This window comes from Ochotona curzoniae, unplaced genomic scaffold (assembly GCF_017591425.1).
Source record: "Ochotona curzoniae isolate NIBS_2020 unplaced genomic scaffold, NIBS_Ocur_1.0 contig_2210, whole genome shotgun sequence".
In the NCBI taxonomy this organism is placed as follows: Eukaryota; Metazoa; Chordata; class Mammalia; order Lagomorpha; family Ochotonidae; genus Ochotona; species Ochotona curzoniae.
The window spans coordinates 55693497-55721392 of record NW_024465369.1 but is presented as its reverse complement, the minus strand read 5'-3'; the positions used below and the strand labels follow the sequence as shown (position 1 = coordinate 55721392).

Sequence of the window (27896 nt, the reverse complement as noted above, 5' to 3'; positions counted from 1 at the left end):
AACTCCCACTAGAGCCAAATTGGGCACTATCTTGTGGAGGTAGACAATGGCTATGGGACAAGACTTCACACGCATTAAGCTGGGAGCGAAGTTATTTTGTGCTTAGTGAATTGCAACAACATGGCATCCTTCAGATTTCACCCAAAATAGGCCTGGGTAACTCCAGACCTAATGCAGATCAAGAACCCCACCAGTGGAACTTCAGGCACCATGTTACACAGTGTGACAAAGGCTTTGCCACAGGGACAACAATGAGCTGCACATGTGCTATCATCCTGGGAACTGTGTGAACCGGAACTAGGAGAAACAGTGTACAGACAACAGTGCAACAATTGCGAAGGATCACAGGAGGTGGAGTGCTGAGCCAGGAGCTGGGCTATGCAGACCATGGTGGAAGTCTAAGGTAAGAGACTAGATCTGGAACTCGCTGGAGGGAGTGGCACAATTGACTGCAAACAAAGAACAGGGTACCAACCACAACAAATATAATCAAATTGCAGACCTGTGGATGATACAGATTGGAAACCTACCTCAAGGAGAAGAATCTACTAACCACAAGTAAAATGACCAAGAGAAAAAAAAAAAAAGGCACAAGGAGTATTACTGAAGACGCCCCTCCAATGGAGCAAAAGCCTTTGCCAACCTCAGAGTTCACTGAGGAAGACATCGAGAAAATGAGGGATACAGAATTCAAAACACTAGTTGTAAAGCTTCTTATCAACAATGAGAAGCATGTAATACAGGAGTTTAAGGAATTTAAGGAATATGTTGCACAGCACATAGCAACAATGAATCAAATGAAAGCTGATATATCAGAAATGAAGAATACAGTGGAGCAAATTAAAACTACAGTGAAGAGTTTCAAAAATAGAATGAATAAGCAGAAGGAAGAATCTCAAAATTGAAAAATATTTCCTGTCACCAGGAGGAAACAAACAAAAAGCTGGAAGCAGAGCTGGATTGAGCTAAAAAAAAGTATTCAGGAATTAAGAAACACTATTAAAATCCCAAATATAAGAGTTATGGGCGTTCTAGAAGGTGCAGAAACAGAAGTTAGGTTTAAAAATGTATTTAATGAAATAATAAAGGAAAACTTCCCTAATCTAAAAAAGGAATTGGAAAACAACATCCAGGAGGGGCACAGAACTCCCAACAGGGAGGACCAAAAGCAATCTTCACCATGACATTTGATAATCAAGTTGTCTTCAATTGAACATAAGGAAAAGATCCTTAAATGTGCACGTGAAAAAAAATCAACTGACATATAGAAGAATGCCAATTAAATTTACAGGTGCTCTCTCACAGGAAACTACAGAACTACAGGCCAGAAGATAATGAAGCAACATATTCCAGATACTAAAATAAATTATAGTCGGCCCAGGATAACATACCCAGCAAAGCTTTCTTTTGTCTTGGAAAATGAAATAAAATTCTTCCACAGTAAAGAAAAACTCAAAAAATATGCCTCTTCCAAACCTGCCCTACAAATGTTAGCTAACGATGTTCTCTTGACAGAGAAGAGAAATAGCACCCACCAAAACCAAAAGCAAATGTGAACAACATCCCAGTAAAATGACAACAGAAAACTAAATCAATAAACGGCCCATTTTAAAATGACAGGACCAAATTACCATCTATTCAAATTAGCCCTGAATGTAATGGTTTAAACCCATCATTCAAATGCCATAGATTAATAGACTGGATTAAAAACACAAAAACCATCTATTTGTTGCCTAAAAGAGATGCATCTCACCAACAAAGATCAGCATAAACTGTATCTCATGGATTCTGATATTTTTAGCTTCATTTCTTCAAAACATGTTTTTTTCTCATTATGTTCTTTAATTAATCAGATCATACAGTAGCACCATTTTCTTCAAAAAGGTTCTTGATTTCCTTTTACATTTCTTTAGCAATACATTAGTCATTTGGTAGCATGTTATTTAACTTCATGGCATTGTAATTTTCTATTTTTTCTTCTTGCTGTTGATTTTGTTTTGTGACTTTCCATTTAAGGGGAGGCATACTAACTTTATAATGGAGTCCATCATATCCAGTGGCATGTTGTTTAACCTCAGGGCATTGTAAATTTCTGTTTTTCTTCCTGTTGTTGGTTTTGTTTTGTGGCCTTTCACTTGGGGGGATTTACAGTGACTATGTAGTGGAGACTGACATGTACAGATGAGGACACGGTGCAGTGTGCATCGTTACTTCCAGATTGAGGATGGACTCCCAGTGAAATTGTTGGATGTGTCCCGACAATGGGATGCTGGACTCTCTGCCATTATCCATGCCTGCAATGATGGTCATATGACTGTTTATGAGGAACTATGCTGTTGTAATGAAATGGGATAACTCAGTGGTGGGTTAGGGGTGGGAGGCACAGGAGGGGATTAGGGGAAGAGATAGGGGAAATCCCAGGGTTTATGGAACAGTATCATAAAATGATAATGCTATGATAATAATAATAAAAAAGAAAAGAAAAATATAGAACAAAAAAGGATTGAGGTGGTGGCTTGGGTGGGGTGCAGAGAGAGGATTGGGAACAAACATATTCTCCTTGACTCAGGATTGGGAAGATGATGCAAGAAGAACTTTGCTGTCCTGGTCCAGAGGCAGGGTCATGGCCATTGCGTGCCATTGTAAGGGTGGAATCTGTCCCTCTTTATCTTCCTCAGCCCTTTGGGAACAGTCCAAGTTCATATTGCACAAGATTAAGAAATCACTTTCCTCTGCGCTTTGCTGACTCATCCTTGAGGGAGCTTTGCCAGATGCGGAACAGAAGTAGAAAGAAAACGGAAAACCGAAATAAGGAAATGAGAAAAAATAGTGCAGGAAAATACAAAACAAGGAAGGAAGAAAAGTACATGCGAAAGGACACAGCTAAGAGACAGACTGATGACCCACAATCTTTCAGAGTCCAGCAGGGAGCCAGTGGGAGGACCAGTGAGGACATCTGTCAGCTTCAGGACACTCCAACACTCATTTTGTTTCTTGGTCTTCCTGCTTAAGTTGCCTCCACCGACTCTACTTTCCTCCAAAATATGGCCACCATGTTCAATGGCTTCTCAGTTCTCCTGATTCCTCTGACGGTTCTAGTTCTAACAATGAAGCCGATGATTTTCTAATCCAGATGTGACCACCACCTCACACAAAGTGCTTACTGAGAGCAGGCACCTCCACTCCTATTGCAGGGGAAGGGGCCTCAATTCCTTCAGGCAGAGAGGAAAACTGAGGCTCAGCAATGGGAGGTGCCTGGCCTGGGCCCACAGCTGCTAAGTAGCAAAGCAGGTGGCACAGGATCCATGCTAGCTCCAAAACCAACACCCTTTGTTTCTAGACTTTACTACCTCATGGAATTATATGCTTTAGTGCCTTAGTGGAGGGTGGCATCTATGGTATAAATTACTCCTTGGATCTTCAAATTAAGTCTGTCACCTGCTCTTCTCAGGACCCCTGGCAGACCGAGCATTTCTCAGCAGGCAGGAGTAGGTCCGCAGTCAACATGCACCAGACTTGCTCCTGGAGGATCTTCCCACTGCCTGCTGATTCCTTTGGATGACGTGTAGAGATCTGACAAAAGGCATAGACCAGAAGCCTATCCTGTCAACTCAGGCCTCCTAATCGGCTGCTCAGATGCCTTTCCTAGGCAAGTTTTAACCCCTGAGGTTATGTTTCTCTTCAAAATTCCTTTTCCCTAGTAGCTTCTCTCTTGTCCTCTTCTCAGTTCTTACTCCTGTCTGTGCAGCAATTAGGCCTGCTTGCTACTACTGCAGCACACACCTAGCAGAATTGGAAAGGGAGGGGAGGGGAAGAACAGGGAAGAGAGGGGTGAGCAGAGTGGAGAGGGTTGAGGGAAGGAAAGGCCTGAATTATTCTAATGAGCCACCTCAAATTCACCTAACCACTGTCTCTAAACCACAGGGCATTTGGTTCATAGAGAAGAACAAGTTTATCTATCTTGAAAAATCAACAGACCACAAACTGATGTTAGTCATTATGTTTGAAATCCCAGAATAGCTTATTTGGAAGCAGGGGAGGGACAGGGCCAGTGTGTCTCATTGAGCTCAAACTAGTCTACAAAGTCCAGTAATTTGGCCCCTGCTCAAGTCTCTAGCTCCACTGACCTATCCTGTAAGCACACAGAAATCCACCTGCCTTGAGACTTTGCACCTGCCTTTCCCTCTGCTTAGAATGCTCATTCCTCTGAGAAGGTGCACACCACCCTCCTACTTCATCCCCAACATGACTCAGGTGCCACTATCTCAGTGGCCAAAATGTCCACCCCATCTAAAGTGTCAGTTGCCTCCACCCCAAGTCCCGTCTCCTCACTTCACTTTGCTTTTGTTACCTGGGCATCTCCCACTGCCCAACATCATACAGTTCCATGTATTTATAGTGGTCCAACTGCCCAGTCCCTGGTAAATGAGGTGCCAGCACCAGCTCCATCCTGTGCTCTGCAGAACTCCTCAGTCTGACCACCACCTTGTGCAGAGTGGGGCCGTGACAGGTAAACGTGCCACTCATGGCCAATCTTTAAACAAAGCAAACATCATTGCTTTGGAACAGAGGAACTGAGCCTCTGATGTGTTAGTGCCATGGGACAGTCACAATTGCAACTGAATTTTGGAAACAAAACAAAACAAAAAAATAATCAGTGTTGTGCATACTCTGCTATTTGGCCATGCCATGCAAAAGAAGCAGACATGGTATGATACTAATCCCTTCACCTCATTTTCATATTCCACACTCGTGGCTGTCCCAAGAGGGACTCATCCTGGCCCCATCACAGAGCACGGAAAATGAACTCATCTGACCAGGACGGCCTCTGGGTGTCAGGGCCTTAAAACTAGTACAATTGGTGGTGGGAGCTCTTCTCTAAACTCACAAAACTGAAATTGGTGTCATAAGACAAGGATGCTTAAGTTTTAGGGGGTCAGCCAGTGCCAGGGAAAAAGGGGGGCTGTGGCTGTCCTAAGCAGCAAGCAGGGGTCTCAGGTGGCAGAAAACAGCTGCCCTTGCTTCGTCGCTCACTCTGAGGGAAGACTCTTCTTGCCTCGGTTTTCCCCCTTCCACATGGTGTCCAAGCACTGGGACAGTAGTCACGGTGAGCAGAGGTCAGTGCCCACTCTTAGGGGGCCTAAAGGATGTCCCTGGAGCGCTGCGGCACCCAAACATGGGGTACTACCTGGAAGAGGCTCCAAGATTCTGCAACACCCTGCCGAGCGCCCGGCCTTGGCAAGCTGCTGCAGGAACAAGCTTCAGCTCTTCAAAATGATCATGTCTGTGTGGGGGCGGAGGCCCCGGCTGCCTCAGTTCACATCCCCCATCCACTCCCAAGCTAAACAGCTCTCCTGAGTTGGGGAGGGGGACCATTCCTGACTCAGCTGGAGTTTGCGGAGAGATTAGACTGGAGGTGCTGGCCTGGATGGGTAAAAGTGACAGTTTTTCTTGTTTAGGTTCAGAGTAGTGTTGCTAGGCGGCGTGGGTGTCTTGGAAGAAGAGAGAAAGGGAACATATGAAAGATGGTGGTCCAAGACCCTAAGGCAGTCTCAGAGGCAAACCCTTGCCCACAGCAGAAAGCCTGGCATGTGCCTGAAGCGCCCGCCGCGTGGGCACCAAGAGCTCTAGGGATCAACGGAGGTGGGTCGAAGCTGCGGGCAGCCCCGCGCGCGCTCACCTTGCGGCCGTTCACGTAGAAGAGCAGTTCGGATGAGGACTCCATGGTGACAGCTGCGCGGGGCGCTCGGTGGAGCACGGGGGTCGGGAGCCGGGGGCCGGGCGGGAGGCGAAGGTTCCGTGGAGCTCGCGGCCCAAGCTTTCCAAAGTCCGCACCGAGGCGTGTCTGAGCTGGCAGCGGGGTGGACCGCCTGGATACAGGCGCGGGAGCTGCGGGTTCGCGGGCCTGGTGCTGACCGCTCCCCTCCCAGCGGGCGGCACTGGGCGCCTGGACCACGCCCTCTGGCCCGGGCGCCACTGCCGGTCCCGTGACCGCTCTTGCTTGGGCCCTGGTATTTTATTGCATCATTGAAGTGGCTTTCTTGCTGGATTTGAAGTTTGGAAACACTGGGCTCTCCCTTCCCCCCTGTGCCTGCCAGCCTATACTCCAGCACAGGAGCTTAAAAAGGTGTTCTACAGCTTCATTAAAAAGGTTTAGAAATAATTGTCCATGTTTACTTTTTACACCAAGGACCTTGATAGAGTGATAACACTTTTTTTTAAAAAAAGTTATTACCATTTAGATATTCGTTTATTACATAATGACTAACGAACTTCAAAATTTATCAGGAAGTACTGAGATGTAGAGCCCAGTGTTGTGCAAAGTGAGTTAAGCTGCCACCTGTGATGCAGTTACTCCTTATGGGGTGCTCTTTCCAGTTCTGGCCTCCCCCACTTCCCATCCATTTCCCTGCTGACGTACCTGGGAAATAGGAGAGGGTGGCCCAAGTGCCTGGGCCCCTGCACCCACTTGGGAGACATGAAGAAGCTCCTGGCTTCTACCTGGTTGAGCCCAGCCATTGGAGCCATTTGGGGAATGAACCAGCAGATGGAAGATGTATCTTCCTCCAATTGTTTAAGATACATAATATAAATCTCTTTAGGAATTGCATTTTGAATCTGGTTAATTGCTCACTTCCCTGCACACTAAGTGTTGATTGAATCAGCCTCAGTGTTGAGGCTTGCTTGCAGCACATCAGGAGGCACAGGCGGTCTGATTTTTCTTAATGATCCTGAGACTGATCAGCGGATGTATCCCTTCTTAATGAGTTTATCCATCAATATCTCATCTAATGGTTTCACATCCACTTTTGAGCATTGGCTGAGCAATTATTACCGGGTTATAATTTTTCTAACTGTAGCACTCCTTTTGCATTCATCACTGGGATTCATTTAAACAGAACTATCCATCTTTCACTACAGCAATTAGCTGCACAAACTAAATTTCTACCGAAGAAGCAAGATTTGTATTACTTTCCCTTAAATTAAAAATTTTCAGCAGTCTGAGTTAGCATTCTGATAATCTCCAGAAGCCTTCAATGTTTCTTATTTTTCTTTCTTCCCTTTAGAAAGAAATAGAAACCTGTGACTTTTTCTGTAAAGTGTTCATCATTTCTAATGATGTTGCTTGTCTTAACTTAGGCCAGTGGAGGCACCTTCAAATTGCAGTACTTCCTTTTGATGTTGCTTCATTGGTGGTTAATAATTTCTTCACTTGCTGGCCTAGTGTGCCAGGCTCATCTTGTCTGTTATCTTGTCCCATGTTTGGAATCAGTCATTTCTTCAAAGAGCCCTGGCTATTTTAAATGAGTAATTACACTTAGAAAGCAGAATCTGGATGCTAGAGGGCCTCACTGCCAATCATTACTTCTACATATTTTCAGTGAATACAGCTGGATAACACAGATGTTATAAAGAGGGGTGAAAAAGCCACAAGTTGACACAGATATTTCTAATTAAAACCTAAGATTGCAGAGGTTGTTTTAATCTTCTTGGATCTACCATTGTATCCTTTTCATGTGCCAGCAGTCTTGAAATCTGAAGAACAACTCTATCCTGTCCACAGATCTGTTTCAAAACAGATCAGTCAAAATAACATCAACAGCCAAATGATGAAAGTTTATGATTTTGCAGTTCTTTATCTCCTAGTTTATCCTGCTAAAGATGTCAATTCAAACTACTTTTTCCTCACTTCAAATTTTTCTCCTTTTACCAACTTGATAGATGTTTTTATTTCAGGTTGCTTTCAAATTAAGTGCTCCCTATTGATGATTGCTTATTCTTTCATTGTTGTTCACTACTGGTATGCACTACATTGCAATCATTTTTATTTATTTTTGGTAAGAGAATTCCGGGCAGTTTCATGAAAATGGGACTGCAGAATTGAATGACAAACTCATGTTAGTTTGTTGAATATTGTTAAAAGCACTTCCAAAAGGTCTGTATCATTCTGCATTCTTCCAGCCACATTTAAGAATCAACTTGAACCCAAAAATGTGGATGATCTGAGGTATGAGGGAGCGCATGGCTCAGCTACCATGAAGACTTCAAGAGCTAGGAGTCAGAATTCAGATGGCTAAGGATGGGGTGTAGCATAGATGGTACTGATACCCTAGGAGCCTGAAAAGTAGGGCTGATGCCCTTGAGGAAGGGACATGGCCCACGCAGCAGGGTGCCTCCCCAAAAGTGGAATAGGGCCGACTCTGAGAATGCAAACACCACCTGGCGGCCACAACCAGCCACCACAGGGGAAGCACCACTACCAAAGTGATATTAACAGAAAAAGTCAGTAAGCTGGTACAAGGAAATTAGCCCCTTTCTTCCTGATTTTCCTTCTCCCAGTGCACCCTATTGGCAGAAGTTGATTTTGCTTTTGTTTTTTTTTTTTTTTTTTTAGTTGAGCTAAATTATAAAGCAAAGAAAACAGAACTGGGCTTGAGTTGAGGTAACAGCTGGCACTCATTAAACGTGTTAATTAAAGAAAATTGGAATGTTTCAACATCAACAATGCTATGATGTGGCTCATCACATTAGTACATTTAAGGAGACCCACCATAGCCATTTTTGTGCCTCAGCTTCAAACCCATCCTTCTCTACTCCCCTGTGTTTTAGCCAGGACTTTGCATATGCTCTTTCTCCTTTACCAGGCTCTGTTTTAGTCTCCCACGACTGTGGGTGTTGGAGGCAAACTCAAAGAAAGAAAGGAGGACCTAGGACAAAGGTGCTGATTGGCTCTTTCAGCATTACCACAGACATGTTTCACCCCGACAGGAAGAAGGGGCTCCCCATCTTCAGAGTATCATCATAGCAGTCTCTCATCTGGGGAACCAGCAACAGGGAGTCATGCCACCCTGGAGTTCAGGGCTTCTTCCTGCAAACCTGCTCTCAGCTCAGTATGTGACACCTGGAGCTCTCCTTCTATAAAACATGGTCCCTTCTGACTTTTTTTTCCCCCTTCAGTTCTCTAGTATAGCTAAGAGTAACAGCAATTTCTGTCTTCTGACTGCACCCTAATTAATAAAATTCCTAACAATGCCAAAAGGTATTAGACAAAACTTAATACCTATTTTTGATTCTCCAAAAGCTCTCAAATAACACTTTAATGTTTAACCTGAAATTGACCATAAATACATAGCTAGTCTTTAAACCACCATGCTCCTTAATGGGGTAAAAACAGAGGTAGTTCCATGAAAATCAGGAACAAGACAAATACTCACTATTCTTACTTAACATTTTAGTTAAGACAACAGCCAAGCAATTATACAAAATAAGCAATGAGAATCACCGAGTTAGAAAAAGAGGTACAGATAGCTTAGTTTTCAAAAAACAAAAACTTCATGCAGACTATAAGTTAAGCAATTAACATATGGAAATTAAGTCTTCCTATATGTAAACAACAATCAGAAGACTCAAACAGCATGGATTTTACCAGAAATGTTCAAATCCTCCACAGGGAAAACTTTGGAACTGTCCTAGTCTCTACAAATAGTACAGTATTGGGCATAAAAACACACAGGCTAGTAGAAGACAACAGAAAATTTAAGTGTACTGAAAATACAACATACAAAGATGGCGTTTCAAAGCAGTATTGGGAGTCATGGATTTTTTTCATGGTTGTTTGAAAGAAGGTGAAAAATAATGCATTCATATTTCACATGATATAACAAATCCCAAGTGAATTGGAACTCTAAGTAAAAAACAATATGAAACACAGGTAAAGGTCTTTATAACTTGGAAGGAAATTCCAGGAGTCAATTCCACCAACAGTAAAATATTGACAATTGTGACTTAGGAAAAAAAAAATTTTCTGTGAAGGGGGAAAAAAGCACAGAGAAAAATGAATAGGAACAAGAACATCATAGCACAAAGACTCCCAAAGGTCCAAAGTCTTGGATAACAGTTCAGGAATTTAACAAGGATTGTCACAGAGCCAAGCTCTTTTCCCTCTTATCCACAGTGTGAACTGACTTAATAAAATAGCCTCCACTCCACTGACATTATGAGGTGGCTCTTCCGCTTTAGCACTTAGAAATGTTATCTTTAACATTACAAATTCTATGACACTCTGTATCCCTACAGGAGTCTCTCCAAGTATGGTCCTAGAATAATTTGTCCCCAAATGAACTGCATTATTTATGGAAAAATGCAGATTTGTGGGCTTGCTCCTTCACTGGTCAGATGTTACCTTAGAGAGACTTTCCATCTAGTCAGAATACAATTTAACTAGTGATTGAATATGGCAAATGTTTCTTTGATCTCATGCACTAATAGGATTTGTTACTTCTTATTAATTGGTGGTTTTCAAAATAAGGTTATAAAAACAAAACTTAAAAAAGAGCTCTAAAGGTTAATCTCCTCCCTCAAGTCAGACCCCACAAACTAGAAGTAATATATGACACCCCACAACTATTTCTGCAAGTACAAGGATGAAGAGAGAAAACTGGCTATGGCAACAGACAATGTTGAAAATTTTTTTGTAGGATCCAGCATGGTACCTTAGTGGGTAAAAGCCTCCCCTTGTGACACCAGCGTCCAGTTTGAGTCCACTTTTGATCCAGCTCAATGCTTGGGAGAGCAGTGGAGGATGACTCAAGTGCTTGCAGCCCTGCACCCATGTGGGAGAACCCCAAAAAGCTGCTGACTCCTTGTCAGGAGCCATGCACTGTAGCCACACTGAAGCCATTTTGAATATAGAACTATGGGCCAGTGGAAAACCCCTGGCTGGCTAGATGCTTGGGAAAGAAATTATGAAACTAATCACATGCTTAGCTTCAACTATTTCTAGCAACTGTTTCAGAATGTGATTTATGCTGTACCTGCCGACATCTTGTTATTGATTACCTATGCTATTGTTAATATGGTGGTTACTATTGTGGATATGGTGGCTGCTCAAAAACAATCGGTCTTGAGACCATGGCTTGTGTCCCAGTTTCTCCTTTCCTCCCTGAGCCTTAGTTACTGAAGAATATAAATACCCTCAATTAAAATCAATAAACTGACAGCTTGATCAGACATCCTGTCTTGCTGTCCATTCTTCGTGTCTCTTATCCTCTTCATTCTCTCCTAGGTTGGTCGTGACCCCCATTGACTGTCCTGCTGGACAGGACAACTCCTAGCCTCAAACTGGACCCATCCTGGCTATTGTGTCTATTTGGAGAATGATTCAGTAAATGGAAGATCTATTTCTCCAATCCTCTCTAACTCACTTTTCAAAAAAATAAACCTTTTTCAAAAAATCAGCAAAACCTTTTTACACACGTTCACATATATTGAATGGTTTAAACATAAAGCAAAGCAATGTAATCTTGTTATACATGATAACCAAAAATACTAATGTTAACATTTTATTTGGTTAAAATACTAATAGCTACTGTTTAGTTGAAGGGTGTCAAAAAAAAAAAGACTTAAATAAGAAGGTGGATAATTTATATGATGACCAAAAAATTTTTAAGGTTTATTATTATAAAATAATATCTTATACACATATATTTATCAACATAATGGATAAATAAACAATCCACAAATAGTCCCAAAACAATAACAAAAAAAGGTGCTTTTTATTGAGTATTCCATCTTCTTGATCCTTGTTATACTTCTGTTGTGACTTATGCTGGGAATTCAGAAAAAAACAAAATCCACAAACTTCACCTCATCTTCTCATCTTCCTGCAGAGTAGAAAAAAAAAAAAAAAGAGAGATATTACCATTGAGAACAGCCCAAAATTGTTGCTTTTGTTATGAAGCCTGGAGATAAAACTGCTGCCTCGCACCAGAAAAGCAGTCTTCTTAAACCATAGGCTTTACCATACAATTATAAATCAGCTTTAAAAAGAAACTGATCAACATCAACTTTACACATTATGTTTTACCACAGAGTTCCTTGTTGTTACAGACTTTGGCACAAATATAAGAATACATGCAAATATACAACTGAAAACAACAACATAAATGTTCATGTACCTGCCACCAAGATTAAGAAATGAAATACCAGTATATCTCACAAGCCTTCATTGCAGCCCTTCCTGCCCACATCCCCCTTCTCACCCAAGGAGAGTGTGCCTCTCTGAACGTACCAATCATTCCTTTGCTTTTCCTCTGTGCTGACCAGCTGTACATTGCATTCCTCAGTATTGGACTGTGGGGTTTTCTTGTTTCACTTCATAACAATGGAACCTTACGGTAGAAGTGCTTTCCTATGACTTGCATGTATTCCAGTGAACATCTCTATTCATTTTCAAAACTACCCTCAAATTCATTTTCTTTTCTGTATCTGATTCTGACACTGATATTTCTGCTGGTACTTACAGCTTCCCTTGTGTGGGTAGCGTTTTTCATTACTGTGAGCTTTCTGTTCATGGTCACTGGTCACTTCTCTTGGAACTTTAGCTGTGGAAGATGTTTGGAACACTGAGATGAATGAGGGCTCTCCTGGAAAATATTTGCATTTGAATCACAGGCCACTTATTTATTCTCACTGCTCAATTTGTGGAGTTTCGTGCCTTCTAGTCTAACTGCAATCTGCATGAAGCCCTGGTTTTGGTTATGAATTTTGGTAAGATTTTTTTCTCTCAAATTCAGCACCAGAGATATTTCCTGGGGTTGAAAAAGCTAGTGGGAAGGTTATTTTTAGTTTGATGTTCTTTTGAGAGAGTAGCTCAAGTTTATTGAAAGGGATCTGCACTAGACTTCTCATTTTTGCTAAACCCTAGGATTTGTCTTCTGTCCCCAGCGTCATAAAGCTGCAAATCCAATGCCTAGATATGCCCAGTTGGACAAGTTGCCCTCAGGCAAAAGCAAGTTTTGGGCTCCACTTACTTCTCTGGGTTCCTATTTTCATTTATTTCTGAGCTGGGCTTTTCTTACAAGCTCATAGATATGTCCAAGATATTTTTTTAAGTATTTTAGGTAGCACTGTTATTTTACTCAGTAAGTTGGTTGATCTGTGGCACCTAGCACATCATGTTGCAACAAGTAGTAATGTATTTGTTCTTTACATTGCTTGTGTATATTTGTGATTGGAGGAAATACGTGCACATAGCCCAAACTTTAAACAGTATTAAAAATTAGAAGGAGAGTAGATATCATTCTGTTCTGAACCAACAGGACACTGCTGTCTTGAGTAACTAGAATTAGCTGTGGAAATGTCTGAAAACAAAAATCATAAGGAATATTCAGCACAAATATACAGTAATGGCAGCTGACTTGCCATTGGTTTCTTTTTTGAATTGGAAATGGCATGTATTAACTATGTATGTCACAGCTGTTAGTAGCTTTTACAAGGGTAGATCCTGATTGAAGTTGCTTATTTTTACTTTATTTTTTTAAAGATTTGTTTATTTTTATTGCAAAGGCAAGTATACAGAGAGAAGACACAGAGATATGATTTTCCCTCTGCTGGTTCACTGCCCAAAGTGGCTGCAATGGCCAGAGCTGAGCTGATCCAAAGTCAGGGGCCCGGAGTCTTTTCCAGGTCTCCCACACGAGTACAGGGTCCCAAGGCTTTGGGCCATCCTGCACTGCTTTCCCAGACTTTAGGCAGTAAGCTGGAAGGGAAGCAGAGTAGCCACGATACGAACCAGCACACATATGGGATCCAAGGGCATGCAAGGTAAGGTCCTTAGCCACTAGGCTACCATGCCAGGCCCTGAAGTTGCTCATTAATTTGAAGTGCTCATAGGCATTGATGATAGCAATGGCAATGGCAGGAATTTTTCTGAGTGTTCAGAGTAGTTAAAATCAATCATATATATTAGGCCACAAACACTTAAATAATTCATAACATAGAAACATCTCTCTCCCTCCTCTCTCCTTCCCTCCTTACCACCCCCCTCACAGACACACATAGAAACACACAATCAGTAATCAGAATTTCTGCAGAAAAACTCATAGGCCCATTTCCTGAGCACTTGGCTTCCAATCCAGTCCTTGTTAGTGTGCCTGGGAAAGTAGCAGAGTCTGACTCAGTATGCAGGCCCAGGCGCTCACAAGGAGGACTTGAATGGAGTTTCAGGCACCTGGTGGCAGCCTGAAGCAGCCCCAGCATTTGTGGTCATTTGGGTAATAAAACAGTGAATGTCAAGATCTTTTGTTTCTATCTTTCAAATAAGCAACAACAATAACAACAACAAACTCTTAAGAAATAAAGTTGGGATACCTTTAACAATGAAGTAAAGATCAATTGAGAGAGTATAATATTTTTACCTATAGAATAAGATACATAGCCGTAAGAGCATATTGACATAAATAACATGGATTATGTTCTTCCTTGTAGAAGAAAAGGTGAAAGCAAAAAGTCAAACAGCACACAAGTTAACTGTTGCAGAAAATCCACCAAAGCATGCTAAAATCAGTGGATGAAAAACTGAGAAACAGGATACATAGACTCGTTATCTTCATTAACTAAAAAGGGAAAGACAGAAACTTAGCAGTGAATAAACCTAGCAGACATCACTACAATGAAGTGATGAAGGTAATACTACTAATTACAAAATACAACTGACTTGACAAATCACTCACATGAGAACATGTCATTTCTGTGGAAATCTTGCCCAGAATAACTGCAATATGATTATGAAAAAACTTTAGACAAACTCCTACTGAGAAACATTTTTCAAGGCAGGAGAGAAAAGGAACAACTGAGAAACGGCTCAGGCTTGAGAAGGCTAAGGAAAAACTAAATGTGAAGTGGAACCCTCGCCAGGATTCTAAGACACAACAGGATATTAGTGATAGTCCATAGCTTGGCTAAGCTTCCATTTCTGATAAATGTACTGTGAGCAGTTAAGGATGTTAAAATTAGGGAAAGCTCAGTAATGGGCATTGATAAATCTCTGTACTCTTCTTGCAAATTTTCTGTAAGTCTAAAAATAATTCAAGATAAATTCAAGATAAAAAATTAAGCCAATGAAAAAACTCAACTGAAAAAGGGCAAAGGACTAATAGATATTTCTTCAAAGGAAGACTGAAAGTAGAGATGACCGATAAATGCATGAAAAATAATAAACATCATTAGCATTTGGGAACTGCAAATCAAAACTATGATATCATTCCACATCCACTAGGATGGAGAGAACCAAAAAGTCGAATAATTGCAAGCGTTGCTGAAGTAAAGAGAAATCTGAAGCCCCACCTACACTGCTGGTGGGAATAAGCAGCTCCTCAAGTTATTAGAAGAGCTATTATACTTGTTGACCTTCTTTTATACATCTGTATATCCCACTCCTCAGAATAAATCTGAGAAGAATGTTAGCTACATTCATGCAAAAACATATGTGAATTTTTGTTGCAGCATCATTCGTCATTGCCAAGAAAAGGGAGGGACAATTCAAATTTCCATCAGTAGATGAATAAACAAAGTGATGCAAGATCAATGGAATATTAGCCAGAAAGAGGAATGAATTAGGGACACATGCAAGAGTATAGTTGACCTTGAAAACATTCTAATGAAATATCAAGGAGGAGGAAATATGCACAGAAAAAAAAAGCAGAGGAATAGTCAGTCGCCTAGGGCTTGAAGGTTGGAAGTAAAGCCAGACAACATGGCACTAATTTGTTTTTGAAGTAGAGAAATGACTTTAAAATTGTTGTGAAGACACTTTCACATGTCTATAAATATAGTAAATGCCCCTGAATCATTCACTTTAAGTGGGTGAAATGTATGGCATATCACAATAAAGAGCTATTCAATGTCTCAATGAAGTTGTTTTCTTAAGGAAAGCCCTTGGTCCTTCATTGTGATCTAAATTTCTTCTAATTCACCCTCGCTTGCATTACTGCCATCTGCTGGCTATCATTTGAAAATATTTCTCAAACTAAACATCAGTTGCATAAAAACAGACAACAGAAATAATGCAAAAGACAAAATTTAGAATATTTTTCTCTATGTTACAGAAAAATTACCCACAATGTGATGCAATCCATAATACAGTACTTATCTCAAAAACACAATTTTGAATAAAATGCATGTAAAGACTTAAGACAATTCAAGGCATGGGTTGACATATGAAACTAAGGAATTACTGATGATTGTTATAACTGTTATCAGGCTTTGTTAATAACTGCGTTAAGAAGTCCATATTTAAGGCCAGAGTCATGGCATAAGGGGTTAAGCTGCCGCCTACAACATCAGAGATCCCAAGTGGATGCTAATTCAACTCCAAACTACTCTAATTCCAATCCAGCTATCCGTTAATGTGCCTGGGAAAGCAGTGGAAAATGGTCCAACTACTTGGGACCCTTCACCCATGAGGGGGACCTGGAAGAAACTCCTGATCCTTGGTTATGACCTAGCCCAGCATGGCTGTTACAGTCATTTGGGGAGTGAGCCAGCAGATGAAAGATCTCATTCTAATTATGCCATTGAAATAACTGTTTAAGTTTACTTTTATTGGAAAGGCATATATATAGAAAGAAGGAGAGATAGAGACAAGGATCTTCCATACATGGGTTTACTCCCTAAGCGTCCACAAGGGCTGGGGCTGAGCCAATCCAAAGCCAGGAACCAGGAGCTTCTTCCAGGTCTCCCAAACGGGTATAGGAGCCCAAGGCTTTGGCCATCCTCTACTACTTTCCCAGGCCACAAGCAGGGAGCTGAAAGGGAAGTGGAGCAAACAGGACACAAACCAGTGCCCATATGGGATCCCGATGCATCAAGGTGAGAAGATTTAGCCACTGAGCCATCATGCTGTACTGCAAATGGCTTACACTCACCATTTACAATGGATTATAGATAAGTAGACTGTATTAAAAGAAAATAAAACCCATATATCTGTTGTCTAAAGGAGACACATCTCACCAACAAAGATCAGAAGAAGCTATATCTCATGGATTCTGATGTTTTTGTTTTTAATTTCATTTCTTCAAAGTTTCTTTTTTTCTCATATTAAATTCCTCACTGACTCACAGGTCACTGCAGTAGCATCATTTTCTTCAAGAAGGTTCTTCATTTTCTTTTCCATTTCTTCAGTGACACATTAGTCATTTGGTAGCATGTTATTTAACTTCATGGCATTTTAGTTTCTTCTTTTCCTCTTATTGTTGATTTTATTTTGTGGCTTTTCATTTATGGGGATGTATAGTAACTGTGTAATGGAGACTATCATATCTGGATATGAGGATACAATGCAGTATGCATCTCTACTTCCAGATCAAATAGACTCCCAATGGAACTGCTGAATATACCTTGACAATATGATGCTGGACTCTGCCATTGTCTGTGTCCACAAGGATGGACTTGTAACTGTTTATGAAGAACCATATTATTGTAATAGCATAAGGGAAATCAGTAGGTGGTCAGAGCAGATTTGGGTAGGGGGAGAAGGGAAAACCCAGGGTCAATGGAACTGTGTCATAAAATAATAATAATAATAATAATAGAGTGAAAAAAATATACATATTAAAAAAGTAGTAGGACTGAGAACTGAATCCATACCAACAAATTCAGACCAATAAAAGATACACCTGTTCAAAGAATACACTTCTCTAAGCTAACCAGAAATGTTGTAGCCATCATACACCAACAATACATTTCACTGATGTTCAGAAGCATGCATATTCAGGTGGGATGTTTCTTAAGAACAAATATTTCCCAACAGCATCTCAACTCACGGAGACACTTACCTTCTGAGACTCGGCTCTTTCAGAGAGAGAGGTACACATCTCCTTCTTTTCCTCGGAAGCTCTGAGGAAGGATCTTCTAACACATTTTCAGATTTTGCAGTGTCACAAGAAACAAAATTGGTATTTGTCAAGTCCTGTAATGTTCTAACACCTGGGAAGAAAATTTTCAGATACTTATGAAATCCTTATAGAGATATGGAAATGCAAAGGGGATTTACATTGCTTTGTAAATTACTAGCCGATTTTAAAACTATTAAATTTTGACAGAAAAAAAAGGCTTAAAATTTGATGCAAAAACCATCAAGTAAGCCTGATATTTTATCCTGAAATAAAGCATAGGCTGACACAAATTCTTTATGATTAATCTGAATGACCCCAATTATTGCACATTCATTTAATAGGTAGCCCATTAACTCCCCCCTCTGTGAAAGGTACCATGAGACCAAGGATAGCTCAACAATCCTCTAACATACCCTACATCTCTAGAAGCAGATATATTTTTATAACATAAATTTCCCATGGATGTTTTGAAATATTATGTGGCTGAAATCTTTAATCCTATTTTATATGAATTTTTTAAGCACCCTCATTTCAAACAACTTTGTGATAAAACAAACTTTTTAATTATAAATTTTCAAGATTTTTATTACTATTTTACCGAAGTATTAAGCTTCCTTTTAAATCCTTCCTGCTATTTCCATGGATGACTTTATATCAGCATATACTGTCTCAAAATTCCAGAAAATTATTATTATAGAACATATACTAACCAAGTGAAAAACGTATGTATACTTCTAAAATTTGATCACTTTGGAATTTACCTACCTATTTCTGATTTTTTTGTTTTCTGGTTGACTTTAAGCTTCATCTCTTTCACCTTCTCATGTACATCCTCACTTGCTTGAAACACTGGTGAGCATTCCAGGGCAAAAGTTTCTTTTACTACCAGACTTTTACTAGAAGAAAAACTCAGAGGTATTGAACTCTTATGAACACTGTGAAAGGAAGAATCTTTTATGTTAGGTGAATATATCCGAGAAAAAGATTTAAACTTTTCGGTGCAAAAGTCTGGCTTTACTGTGACCATTTGCTCATTCTCCAAATAATTTTCCTTGTCAGTCTGTCCACAGTCAACTGACTTTCTTCGAATAATGTCAGGCATTACTCCCATTACTTCATGTGTATCTGGAGAGGTAGCTAGAAAAGTCTTTCTTTTCTTTGATTTGGAAGTCACTTTATTTACTTTTTTCTTCTGGCTTTCTCCTTCTTTTACCATCTCTATAAAGAAAGTATCTCTTCTTTTACTCAAAGGCAGAGCACTGTGCTTCTCACTGTTACAGTGGTCAGTTTGGTTGCCTGCATCAGCATCTGCTTCATTAGCAACATTTTGCAAACCAAATTCTAAGGAGAGAGATGTCTGGGAAGAATCTGTCAACTTCGCAATAGGTTTGTTCTTATCCCTTGCTTTGCCAGATTTCTTTCTATACTTGTTGGCTAGTTTGTAAGGATCTAAAATTTGGTGACTGTTTTCATTACTGTTGGTACTCACATAGTGTCCACTGGTGCCCTGACAGTCAAGTCCTTGTTTAGATTTACTAATTTTAAAGTCAAAGTCTTTTGGAAAGCTTTCCTGACCAAGCACTCCTTTATCATCATCTCCACATATCCAGTTCACTTCACCAATTATTACCGTCTTCCGATTTTCTTTCTGCCTAAGCTTCTTATTTATTTTTGGATCATTTCTCTCAGTTGCTTCCCTATCAGTGGCACGCTTTTGCAAATCCAATATATCACGGGTGTCATAGTCACATAGATTTCCATTATCTTTAGTGGGAAGAACAGCTGTTGGAAATTCATTTGTGATTTGCATGTTTCCAGAAACGGCTTCTTTATATTTTGGGGTTGGAGAAAAGAAGTTACTGTTTTCTAGGTCACACAAAGGTTTGTCACCAATCTCATGTGTTTGGTTCACTGCAGAAATTATTTCTGTTTTTCGACAGACCTTTTGTCTAAGTTTCTTGTCTGTTTTTGAAGCATTTTGACAGGCAGGCGGCACAGCATGGACATGTTTTATCACCCCTTCATAAAGGTTTCCACTATCTTTGGTAGGAAGAACAGATGTTTGAAACTCACTCGGGTCTTGCAGATTTCCAGGGATGATCTCTTTATCCTTTTGAGTTGGAAAGAAATAACTATCCGTTTCCAGGCAATGCACACTTTTGGCATTATTTAAATGGTCCACTTCAGAAATTCTTTTTGTTCTCCGACTTACTCTCTGCCTAAGCTTATTAACTTTTGATTCATTCTCTTGAACAGGATACACACTGGTGATCTGCTTTTGCCAACCCAACACATTCTGGGTCTCATATCCATTATCTCTGATGAAATGAAGTGCTTGAAATTGTTCTGTAACTTCTAGGTTTCCAGACATGGTTTCTTTTTCCTGTTGGGTTTCAGACAAAAAGCTACTGTTTTCTAGTCTGTGCAAATCTCTATCATCAGTCTCATGTATCTGGTTTCTTTTGGAAATTATTTCTGTCTTCCGATTTATTTTACGCTCAGGTTTGTTTATTTTTGATTCATTTTGCTGAGCAGCCTGCATATCAGTGACATACTTGTTCAAATTCAGCATATCCTGGGTCTCATAATTACATAAATTTCCAGTATCTTTGGTGAAAAAATTGGCTGTTTCAGGTTCATCTGTGATTCCTAGATTTTCAGAAGTGGTTTCTTTACCCTTTTGGGTTGGGAATACAATTCCTTTTTCTAACTTATGAATCACAAATGTCTGCCTAGAAGCTTTACTTCTATTTCCAGCTATGGAATTCTGACCCAAATCAAATTTACCCTCTTGAAGGAACTGATCTGAACTTTGAGAGAAAGAGTGTATTTCTTTTTGCTCATTTATTACATATGTTGTTCTCTTCTTTTTATTACACTGTGTATTACCTCTGTCATCTGAGTTGAAGTTCTTACTGGGGGTTATTTCCTTCAGAGTGTTCACTTGAGCCAGCTGTTCAGTACTAAAAGTAAAAAAATGTAGGTCTTCTGAATTACTTTTGTCATCCAGGACAACAGATCTTCTTTCTGGTCTGTTTTCAATCTTTTCCTCAGTATCCACAACTGAATTACTTTTATATTTTCTCTTTGACCTTTCTTTCTTTCTTTCAGCGCGTGGATCTTTCACTTTTCTAAAAGTTTTTGTTTGACAATCACTTACACTTTTATTACTTTTATTTTTAGTGCCTGTTGAAACTGTAACAATTTTGCTGACTTCACTAGCAGTTAAATCCATGTCACCATCATACACAGTTTTCTGTAGTTGCAAGTCATCATTATCTTGCAGTTGATTCACCTGCTTTGCATTAGGTTCACTTGCAGATCCAGAAGATAAGCCAGGAAGACACTGGCCATTTCTGTGAGTTTTATTATTTGTTTCCTGAGTGCAATCATTTAACTCATTCGTCAAATTTAATTCTGGAGCTGAAATGCATTGTTCTTCATCTATATTTGTTGTACAAGGTGTGTCTGCAGGCAAATTGGCTGATCCCCGGGATGACCTATGTTTCTTCCTTTCAGTCACGTTACTAGGAGACTGCTTAGCCCTGCTGGGAACAACTGATGTGGTATTTCCCATTGCACTTAGAGAACTCTTGAAACTTTGGTCTGAAGAAGAACAGCTTTCTGCAAAATAAAGGAAAATGAAATTCATGAAGTAAAAAGTTACTTTAAGCAAGTTAGATTAGAAATCTAATTAAAAATACAAGTGTTTCACAGAAAGGACATCCAAAAATGCATTTTGTTCTGATCCTTATATTACTAACAACCTGTGCTGGTAAAAATTAGAAATAATCCGAATATTCCTAAATCACATTTTACATTTCTATCTATAGAAAATGCATATTATGAAGAATGTACTCTATCTCAGTCCCAAAACAGGTAACAGTACTATTTGCAGTAGAGCTAACAGTAGTCATCAAAACACATTAGTAAAGCAGAAAGAGGCAAGCAAGAAAACCTAAATGAAAACGATAACTTTTTAAAAAGGATTACTGTCGTTTTGGGAGGAGTTCGGGCCTTGGGCTTGGGGGCCTCTGATGCTCCCTGCAGTGTGGCGACTGTAGGGGGTGCCCCTGCCGGGTCGGACGCAATGCTGGGGACTCATGCCAAAGACACTGCCGCAAGGCAGTGAACGAGTCCTCGGCCTCCCCCAGGACCCAAGAGAGCTCTTCCCTCAGGGTAAGTCCACCATGAGGGTACTTGGGAACTGGGTTAAAATTCCTAGCTCCGCCCTGCCACTAAGATATGGTGGCTGGGTGAGTTTGGGAGGAGTTCGGGCCTTGGGCTTGGGGGCCTCTGACGCTCCCTGCAGTGTGGCGACTGTGGGGGGTGCCCCTACCGGGTCGAACTCAATGCTGGGGACTCACGCCAAAGACACTGCCGCAAGGACTCACTAACGAGTCCTCGGCCTCCCCCAGGGCGGCCAGTGTACCAAGTGGTGCCAGGCTTTGTTTGCTGGCCGCCCGGCAGGGTGAAATCTGGGGTTTTCAAGATATGTAGTACTGCCTGGGGTCACTCACGACTAAGACTAGGTTGAGTGTAGGTGCGAAGTGAATTTTCGGGTATTCTCAGTGACAGGGTCATGAGAGATTTAAGCATGCGAGGGGACCAAGACCTGGTGGATTGGAGTGAAGTATCCAGAAGATAATATTAGAAAGACAGATGCAACAGCTCAATTATGAATACAGAGATGGGATATTAGTATAGAACATCACTGATCGCCACACACTAGCCCACACCAAAGCTATGGATGGGGGCCTCTTTGGCAGTGTTGGGTACCATTACCCGACTGAGTGTTGGAGTTGTGGAGTGGTCACATTTGGTAGGATCCAGACACTATCCAGCATGCAAGAGAACTTGGGCTAGGGGTAGACTCTGTGGGGTTGTGTGGGCCCAACCCTTTGGAATACAAGTCCCCCAGGTTAGCTCGCAAGCTGGGGTTGCAATGGTCTAAGCTAGGTGTGACCATGCCACCTGCCATCACTCATGGGTAAAGGAACCCACAACAGTCAGGGTAGGTCGAGGCAGCAGCACCCAAATGTACATCTTTAAACAGGATGTGGGGTAGGCCGGGCTGCCACTGGAAGGGGGCAGAATGGGCAGGGCTGAACAAACCTTAACTCACAAGAAACAACAGAAATCAGGTTGGAGCACAGCTCATGCCATGTACGTCCTTGCATATACTGATCTGTGTGAGGCAGAGGCACTAAGCCACAGCATCCAAGGGGCCAGGACAAGTGAGGGGCTCTGCCAAGCGGAGACAGAACCACCACCGGCCTGCACCTGATCTAAGGCAGGGAAGAGGCCCGGTTGGGGAAATAACGGGACACCCTAGCTGGGTTGAGTTTCCCACCAAGGAGCTCATGGGCTGGAACTGAGGCTGCATTCTGATCAGGATACGATTGTAATCTCACTTGGCACAAGTGGGGACTGGGACGGGAAGCACCAAGCCAGGCCAGATTCTGACACCATCTGGTGCTCTGGAGGACCGGGGAGAGATGTGTGACAGACTAGGCTAGGTCTCAGCCCTTACTGAACCATGTGTGAGCTGTGTGGGGGTATGGAAGAGCCATGGCTGGGTTGAAATATCCAACAACAAGAACCAGCTTGGGTTGAAGGCCAGTCAGGAAAAGCCACTGTTCCTCTTAGGACAGGAGGTGAACTGAGTAGTGCTAGCTCATGGACCCACTGGTATGCGCAAAAACTGGCAGTGGGAGAGGTTCTGGTAGAGGAGCCTGGGCAACTTCTCTGGCAGGACACAGTCCCCTGCTTGCAGGCAAGCGCAAGAAGCACAATAGGGAACAACTCAGAACAGGCAATGGAAATTATCCCTCCGGCATACACATGGCATGGGTTGGGGGCAGGCCAGGCTGAACCTGTTCACATTACCTTCTGGTGAATCCGAGCACCAGAACAGAGTGCGGGTCAAGCCAGGTTTGGTTGCAACACATACCAGTACACAACAAGTAATGCCAAGGTGAGATGAGCCGTACCAGATGTGGCTGCAGCGCCCAAATAGCACATGTGACAATCGGGGTGGAGGCAAAGCCGACAGGGGAACGTGGGCTCCCCTGCTGGATAACTACTTCCATTGGAAAGCGTGAATTGGGATGGGGGAAGTTCAGACTAGGCAGGGCCTCACGGGGAGCTGACTGTTCTGACTTGTGCAAGTAAAATTAGAGTGGTTTGAGGGGTGTTTGGGCTTAGCCACAGCATTAGCTGGCAGAGGCTGGTACTGGGAGCTAATTCTATCAAGTCAAATGCCAGAACCACCTGGAGACTGCATAATCTGGGAGTGGGTATGGCCTAATAGGGAAATAGTGGGCACATCCCTCAGGGTTACCACCCTCACTGGACAGCACGAAAACCAGGATAGGGGCAGGGGTGGCTAGACAGAAAGGCACCTGCCAGTAGGTGTATGGGCTGGATAACAGGTTGGTTGGGTTGAACTAGGCTTCAATGTCCATTGATGTGTGCGAGAGCTAAATGGGATGTGGGACAGACTGGACAAGCCTGTGGTAAATACTGGCAAGCATGGGAACCAGGGTAGGGGGCAGATCTGGTAGGGGTTTTGGGGAGTCGCCCCAACTAGGCTACAGCTCCAACTGGTTTGCATGAAGACGGAGTATGAAGTGGGTAGGATCGAGCTGGAATACAACACCCATTGGTTCACGAGGAAGACGGGGCTGGAAACTGAACGGACCCAGCAATCACAAAGATCAGCATGTGCATAAGCTGATTGGTGTGACGAACGGTGTTGGAGTCTGTACTAGCAAACTCACGCAAGAATCAGATCTGGGATCAACTCAGATGAAGTTTCTTTGGATATCTCTCCAACTGAACTGCTGATCTTGGAACCCCAACCATCAAGAGACTGTCAGCCAGCGGACTCTGAATAGGTTTCATTGCGGTTGGGACGGTGAGATTGGCAGCAATCCAGCACTGATGAACTATCAAAACTGTATGAGCAGGACCCTTGGAGCTCGCCTCATGTTGGGGATGGGGGATGGGTGGGAAGTTGGGTGGGGCTTTTCCCTTTGCTACTCCTCTAACCCCAGACACAGGGAAAAATGATTGTATTAGTGTGGAAACAATGATATTACCCACTTTCACCCTGTAGCCCTTGACCCTTTGTACCCTATTCAACTAAGATTATTAAAATAAATTAACAAAAAAAAAAGTAAAAAAAAAAAAAGGATTACTGTCAAAAGTCTACTGGATAATCCAGGTAAAATATATAACTCATGTTTATGTGTACATGTATACACATGCTTTCAAAAAGGAAAATTCTAAATTCAATCCAGTTGTAGCACCATACCCCTATATGAAAGTCTGTGATAAAGAGAAAAATACAGCAGACTATTTCATTTAATAATACCATGTAAATTAAAATGTGTCAATGAGGGGGGGAGACTTAGTCATTACCCAGGTCTGAGTTTTCATTAACCAGTTTTCATTAACTACACCTACTTACACCCTCCCTCCAATTTTATTATTTATCAAAGGAGAGGATGAAATAAATGTCATCTTCCAAATCATCAGGTGGTATACCAAAACAAGCTTTTTAAGCCAGGCAGAGCTGAGAAAAACAGATTTCTTTCACCAGTTGATTCACTGCCCAAATGACCATGATGTGGCTGAGCCAGGCAGAAGCTAGGACCCTGTAACTCCATGTGAGTCTTTCACGTGAGGAAGGGCCCCAAGCACGTGCATCATATTCTGTTGCTTTTCCATGCACATTAACAGAGAGCTGGATCAGAAGCAGAACAGCTAGGACTCAAACTGGCACTTCTATGGGAGGTTAGAATCATAAGTGTCAGCTTAATCTACCACAACAAAACACTAGCTCCAGTCCTACCCATTTTTAAAGGGACACTATTTAGTTTCAAATTCAAATTTTCATTAGTAGTTTTAATCGTTGGAAGTTAGCAAACGTGTAGCATCACAGACTTTGCTAACTGATTATATTTACATCATTGCCCTCAAGAAAATCTGATGAATAAAACAGCCCAAATTAAATCCAGAAGTCTCATCTAGGTCTCCCATGTGGGCAGCATGGTCCCAAGCATTTAGGCCACCTCCACTGCTTTTCTCAGGCCATTAGCAGGGAGCTGAACTGGAAACAGAGGAGCCAGAACACAAATTCGTACTCATACGGTATGCTAATGTTGCAGACAATGGCTCCAATCATTATACCACCAAGCCAACCTCCCTGAATACAACTATTTAATATTGATACTCAAAACAAATTTTTAAAACAATCTCACCTTTGGGAAGTATATCCACAAGAGAAGAAATATGTTCTGAGTCATCCAGACTATATATAATTTGGTTATTTTCTTTCTGAAGTAACTCTTCCAAATTATGCCGTGCAGATAAAGACCGCTTTGTTGATGCTGAAGAGGGAATATCAGGTGGTGCCTCTGATAAAACAGACTGGTTACACTGCATTTTCTCTTTATCATCACCATCACCATCATCATCATCATCATTTGAAGTTAATGGAACTCTAAAGACAAGTGGGAATAAAATAAAGAATTTTACAAAAAATATTTTAAAACTTGCATGGGTGCTAACTATTCCACCTATTTAAGATCAAACCACAAACCCACTATGGTATCTTTTCATGTCTAGTTTAGACATTATGAGTAAAGGAACAGGTAGCATTTAGTAAAAGAACAGAGTGAACGAGGAATGCCGCTTATCCCTAGTTAGAGTGGCTCCAAAACACAATAATCAATATATTTATCAGTTGGGCCATTAGAAGACAATTGCTAATGAAATGGAGTCGAAACATACTGAATACTCAGTGTATAATATTTATACATTTTTTAAAGATTTTTTTAAAAAGATTTATTTAACCTTATTGGAAAGGTAGATGTACAGAGAGGAAGAGACACAGAGAGAAAGATCTTTCATCCGATGATTCACTCCCCAAGTGACCGCAACAGCTGGTGCTGTGCTGATCTGAAGCCAGGAGCCAGGAACTTCTTTCCGGGTATCCCACGTGGGTGCAGGTCCCAATGCTTTGGGCCATCCTCGATTGCTTTCCCAGGCCACAGGCAGGGAGCTGGATGGGAACTAGAGTTGCTGGGATTAGAACCGGCGCCCATATGGGATCCCAGCATATTCAAGTCGAGGACCTTAATTGCTATGCTATCGTGCCGGGCCTCATTTTTTTTAATTGGAAAGGAAAATCAGATTTATGGAGAGGAAAGATACTCCTCAGGTTCACTCCCCAGGCATCCACAACAGACAGAGCTGAGCTGATTTGAAACTAAAATCAGGAGCTTCTTCCAGGTCTCCCACGCAGGTGTAGAGTTCCAAGGCTTTGGGCCATCTTCTACTGCTTTCTCAGGCCCTAAGTAGGGAGATGGATGGGAAGTGAAGCAGCCAGGACACAAACCACTGCCCATATGGGATCCCGGCACTTGCAAGGTGAGGATTTGGCCATTGAGCCACTGTGCTAGGCCTATACATACTTCTCACAATGCTATCAAACATCCAGAATTCTTCCTATGGTTTCCAATAAGTTCAATTTTATGATAGTACTTTAAAAAGTTTGTGAAGAAATGGAATCAGAATACATTTTGGTACAAAAATTTTTTTAATTAATATATATATAATTTTTCATGATATATATTCCCCACAAACTTTATGTAGACCCTTTGCCATACATAGTTATGTATGTAATAAATTTGCTGTTTCAAAAAAGCACCCATGTAAACAAGGGGCGGGAAGCATTTTTTCTTCCAAAAGCCAACTGGGTATTTATATAACATTAATTCTCAGGCCATACAATATTATCAACTTAAAAGTTAGCCTGCTCAGTTTATTAAATTTCAAGCCCCATCTGCAGCTGCCTTGACAGAGCTAGACCAACAATTTCACAGGCCTCATATTCCTGTGGCCAGACGTTCCCCATCTGATTGTAAACTACAACCATATGTCTACAATAGTTAAATCTATGAAATTACAAAAGACAGGAATTCACGGAGATAATTTAATAAACTTATATTCCTGAACTCAAAACTGAATAATTCCCTCCACGAATAATATTTTGCCTTGTTCCTCAAATAAATCACATTTCAAACTAATTTATTGTGACAAAGATAAACATTAAAAAATGTCAAAAATGCAAAGGCAATTACTAAAAGAATAACCATTGGGAAGAAATTTCTGTGTACTCTGAGAAACTAACAAAAATAATCAGAGGCTTTG

The 27896-nt window shown here is 41.3% G+C and overlaps 2 protein-coding genes across 2 annotated transcripts in view; both read right to left on the bottom strand.

Annotated features, from left to right (window-relative positions):
• The window catches only part of AOX1 (aldehyde oxidase 1), a 67437-nt gene extending 61571 nt beyond the window's left edge, over nucleotides 1-5866 (bottom strand). The window contains exon 1 of the mRNA XM_040971954.1: nucleotides 5681-5866. Within this exon, the coding sequence (XP_040827888.1) occupies nucleotides 5681-5725 (45 nt within the window). The 5' untranslated portion in view covers nucleotides 5726-5866. The remainder of the gene's footprint in view (nucleotides 1-5680) is intronic.
• A 5562-nt stretch (nucleotides 5867-11428) lies between these two features.
• SGO2 (shugoshin 2) overlaps nucleotides 11429-27896 on the bottom strand; it is a 31640-nt gene continuing 15172 nt past the window's right edge. The window contains exons 6-9 of the mRNA XM_040971953.1: nucleotides 25943-26184; nucleotides 18441-21299; nucleotides 17616-17766; nucleotides 11429-11663 (exon numbers count right to left, since the gene is read on the bottom strand). Of these exons, the coding sequence (XP_040827887.1) occupies nucleotides 11648-11663; nucleotides 17616-17766; nucleotides 18441-21299; nucleotides 25943-26184 (3268 nt within the window). The 3' untranslated portion in view covers nucleotides 11429-11647. The remainder of the gene's footprint in view (nucleotides 11664-17615; nucleotides 17767-18440; nucleotides 21300-25942; nucleotides 26185-27896) is intronic.